General features: G+C 42.6%; 1 protein-coding gene across 2 annotated transcripts; it reads right to left on the reverse strand.

Moving 5' to 3' along the window:
- Window positions 1-345: 345 nt before the first annotated feature.
- On the reverse strand, window positions 346-2,989 carry nkx2.4a (NK2 homeobox 4a). Of its 2 annotated transcripts, none has more exons than XM_058615502.1 (2): window positions 2,373-2,989; window positions 346-1,810 (listed from the first exon to the last, which is right to left on the reverse strand). In XM_058615502.1, exons 1-2 carry the CDS (start codon window positions 2,740-2,742, stop codon window positions 1,116-1,118), a joined length of 1,065 nt encoding a protein of 354 aa, XP_058471485.1. In that variant the 5' UTR covers window positions 2,743-2,989; the 3' UTR covers window positions 346-1,115. The 2 variants fall into 2 exon arrangements, with proteins under 2 accessions (XP_058471485.1, XP_058471486.1); XM_058615503.1 differs by having other exon boundaries at window positions 346-1,783; window positions 2,373-2,985.
- Window positions 2,990-4,424: the final 1,435 nt, after the last annotated feature.

Here is a 4,424-nt window from a genome sequence, read left to right on the forward strand (position 1 = left end):
GTATTTTTTAAATACACAATAAAATTGATTAATTACACACTGCGGCAAAACAAATTAAAACTTGAATAAATACAAAAGAAAATAAGAGAATAAAAAGGTAAATGTGAGAATGTATACATTAATGTAGACATTTAACTTCCTGATAAGTGTTTTTTCTGTTTGCCGCGTCTTACAGACACTTGCACACATCCTCCCTGAAAGGCAGCCCCTCCAAAATGTCACCTGAACAATGCTGGCTCCCTCATCGACCTTGCTTTCCAGCTCAATTTGGTCTCAATCACAACATAATGAAAATGCACTCCAAAACAGATGCCTGCAAAAAAATTACTTCTTCAGGAATAGCTCTCACACTTCAAGTTATTTATTGTTAACGTTCACTTGGTTTTGAAACATATACAGCAGCCATCACGCATTTGTTCCTCTTTTTTTTAACTTACAAAAGAATAAAAGAAAACAGGAAAGTGGACGCAATAACGATTATTATACAGTTAAACGCATTCTTGAGTGTTAGCCAAATATACATGTCTCCCTACTTTATTCAATAAGTCTAAATGAATACATTAGTTTACAATATTAATATGATAAAATACCAGGTCATCAATATCACCGCAAAAAAAATAAAATAAAATAAAAATAAAAATGAGGAGTCGTGGTTTTAGTGTATACTTCATAATCTGATCCCCACATACATTCCTCTTCTCACCAGTCCGAACTCAAGTGAAGCAGCATTTTCCCTTTTTCGTTTGAACAACTTAGACTACGTTTAAAACATCATGAGGAAGGTCCCAAAAAAACATGGATTACAAAAGGTCCAGAAAGCGACATAATTGCTCTCAAGGGCAGCCATTTCTGTAATGTTCAAAAATAGACTCCCCTCTCAAAGATGTCAAGAAAATGTGCCCTGATCAGCTGGTGCGCCTCTGTGCGCGCGCCTTGCGCCTTGTTGTCCCTTCCAACACCAAAGGGCCCGTTTGTCTATATATATATATATGTATGTATATATATATATATATAAATGCAGATATATATATGTATATATATACATACATATATTGCATGGGCTCATCCGCAGGTTGTTGACATAAAGAAAAGTGACAGTACTGTATTATTAGGTCCTACCACGTTCTGCCGTAGAGGAGGTTTGAGCTGACCATGTTACTGGTGTAATCTACAGCAGACGTGTCTATCTGGGCCATGTTTAGCTGGCTGTGCAGTGAGGGGGGGCTGGGCGACATCTCCTCCAGCTCCAAAGCGTTCACCTGCTGCTGGCTTTGATGCTGGCCGAGGTTGCCGGTCGAGGATGCGAGCACGGCTCCGTTCTGCTGCTGCTGCTGCTGCTGCTGTTGCTGCTGCTGTTGTACCTGTTGCTGGTTCGGCGTCGGCGTGTTGGAGCCGTTCTGGCACGGTTTACCGTCCTTCACCAGAACTGGCACGGCTACGCGCCGCGGAGACTGCGCCTGCTGTTGGCACAGGTTACCGTCCTGTTGCTGCTGCTGCTGCAGCTGCTGCGCTGCCTTGTCCTTGGCCTGGCGCTTCATCTTGTACCGGTGGTTCTGAAACCAGATCTTGACCTGGGTCGGTGTCAGGTGGATCATGCTGGCCAGGTGCTCTCTCTCGGGCGCCGACAGGTACTTCTGCTGCTTAAACCTCCTCTCCAGCTCGTACACTTGAGCCTGCGAGAACAGGACGCGCCGCTTCCTCCTGGGCGCAGCGTGGAGCACTGGCATGGATTTGGTGCCGTCTGCCATCCCAGAGAGACTGCCCATGCCGCTCATGTTCATACCTGTGGAAGGTCCCATGAATCTAGAAACTTAAAAATATACATACATATACGTGCGTTCAATAAACAGAAGAGGAGAACACTATTTCGCCTGAAGTAGTTGTTGTTTTTATTTAAATAAATGATTGTATTTTATATTATTCATTGTTGAAGTTGGAAAGCACCAGCTTTAATAATACTACTACTACTAATAATAATAATAACAATAATAATAAATAATAGTAGTAATAATAATAATAGTAATACTACTACTACTACTACTAATAATAATATTTGCTTTTAAATATTGACTCATTCTAAATGTAGAAAATGTCGAGGCAGACTTGAAAGAATGATCTCCTTTTCAGTTCAAACACAAACAACTGCAAATTTAAATTAAAAACTTGATCAAATTGCATCAACTTGTTTTTTATTTTTAATCCCCACAAACATAAAGCTACATTTTATTCTAAGGAATATATATATATATGTATGTTACTCTCACTCAGTCCTGTGCGTGTTACCATGTCACTGGTGACATGTCAGTGTAAGTCTGTTATTTATAATAAAATAAAATAATAAAAAGTGTTTAAATTGAGAGCAGCGAACTTACTTGTGGAGTATCTGGGATCCGGGTTGGCGCTGTACCACCCTGTTGCTGCTGCACTATTCCGCATGCTCTCCTGGTACGACGGGAGGTCTCCCATGTTGCCAATGCTTCCATTGCAGTATCCCCCCATAGCGCTGTGGGAGAACTGGGAGACGGTGTGCGGCATGTGGTAAGTGGTGGCCACGGTGGCGTTGTGGCCCATGGAGTGTTGTTGCATGCCGGTCTGAGACACCTGAGGTTGTCGGTAGGCTCCCAGTGGAGAGGTTAGGTTCCCTGCGCCGTCCATGCCACTAAACTTCTTGTAGGTCTCCTCGATTGGACTCAAAATATCTGTCACTGAAAAAGGCGTTGTGTGCTTTGGGCTCAACGACATGATTCAGAAAGCAGGTAGATTTTAGTGTTTGAGCAGATCAACCGTGTTGTTGTATCGGCTCTCTCCTTGGTGGATGTCTACGTAAGAGAGTGCTTGTAGTGCGCCTGAGATCCTATTGATCGCCTTGGAGAAGGAGGCGAGCCCAGGGCGCTCTTAGCCCGGGTTTATTGGAGCCAGGAGCCAGGTTTACGACAAACACAGGGGGCGGAGCGAATCTCCTAAACCAGCAAACAATAGTCATTGACATTTTAGGGATAGACAGTTCATGAAAACACACACACACACACACACACACACACACACACACTACTGTATTACTGTATGAAAGCACACGAAAACAACGACTCCGCACATTTATGATTCTGTCTTTTCTGACAACTATGCACAGGTGACACTTGCCCATTATGTTCTGCACATCAGCTGATCTGACCACAAATGAATATTTTGCGTCAGTAGGGAATTCCACTCTTTCTAGAAACTTTGAGAGCACTTTGAACAGACATGAGGGCCACCGAGTATCATCAAAGAGGCACAATGAAGTTGTATGACCAGCTCATTTAAGCTTAAGAAGCACAAATGAGCCCCAGCAGAGAGGGACAGGTCCAAATAAGCCCAGATAAAAAAATGCGGAGAGAGAGAGTTTCACACTATATCTCATCAATGAGGAGCAAGAAAAGGCAAGCAGCACATATGGCTGTGGAGAAAAACTGCAGCTCCTCTGATTCTAAATGAAATAAATAAGAAGTAAAAGAGCAGAAAGCACATTTTATTTTTAAATCTCTTCCACATTTGTTTTTTTTTAGTTTTGCTTTTTTACATTCTCACACTTCTTATAGTTGAATTCGACTTAATGCAATTTGGAGACAATATAATGAGTTCCAAACCCTCGAGTGTGGTCAGCATGCATTAACGACACTCTGCAGTCTTGACCTGACATTGTAATCTCTGAGCAAACTGACTGGCGCCAGGGGAAGAGTCAGAGGAAGAGAGACACAACAGCGGGGTCAACAGAGAGAAGAGCTGCTACAAATCTCAGTAATCACTACCAGTTAATGTAGCTTCCCATGACAGCATAACGTATGGATCTGTAATGCATTAACGCGCAGCTCATTACCAAAGAAATAAATAAACATATTGCGCTGCTAATGAATCATGATGATGCAGAGGACGCCTGTGCAGCACCTTTGCAGCATTTGTGATGCTTTGCAGGTTGTTTTCCAGACGCCAGCCGTCTGTTTCCATCTTCCCCCAACTGCACTCGTCTGCGTGAAGCCACTAATGTAATTTACCGTGGCGTGGTAGCAAGAATCCACCTACCCTAATTGAACAAATGAAGATGTGACATGGTCAGCCATCAATTACAGCGACACATGAAGAACACCAATCTCCGGTTAACTTGATCGCCTGATTGCAATAAAGCATTGTTCTTTTGCATATTTTGGAAGCAGAGTTTCTTCTTATCTTATGTTGCCCTCTCTCTCTCTCTCCGTTTCTGTCTTTCTCTCGTTCTCTCGTTCTCTCTCTCTCTCAGATGAATGGATTCCGCAGCGGATTTAATGTGAAGTGACTGGACTTTATTGTTGTTGTGGGAAAACAAAGCAGAACGTGCGTATTCCAGAGGTAACTGAAGTTTACTGAAAACCTGAAACCTAACAGGACAAGAACCGCTTAACAGATGCAAA

The sequence above is a fragment of the Solea solea genome, chromosome 18 (assembly GCF_958295425.1).
Source record: "Solea solea chromosome 18, fSolSol10.1, whole genome shotgun sequence".
Lineage (NCBI taxonomy): Eukaryota > Metazoa > Chordata > Actinopteri > Pleuronectiformes > Soleidae > Solea > Solea solea.

Coding starts and splice junctions, on each gene's coding strand:
- nkx2.4a (XM_058615502.1), bottom strand. CDS start 2,742: ATGTCGTTGAGCCCAAAGCACACAACGCCTTTTTCAGTGACAGATATT. Junction 1,811..2,372: donor GGATCCCAGATACTCCACAA/GTAAGTTCGCTG, acceptor TATATTTTTAAG/TTTCTAGATTCATGGGACCT.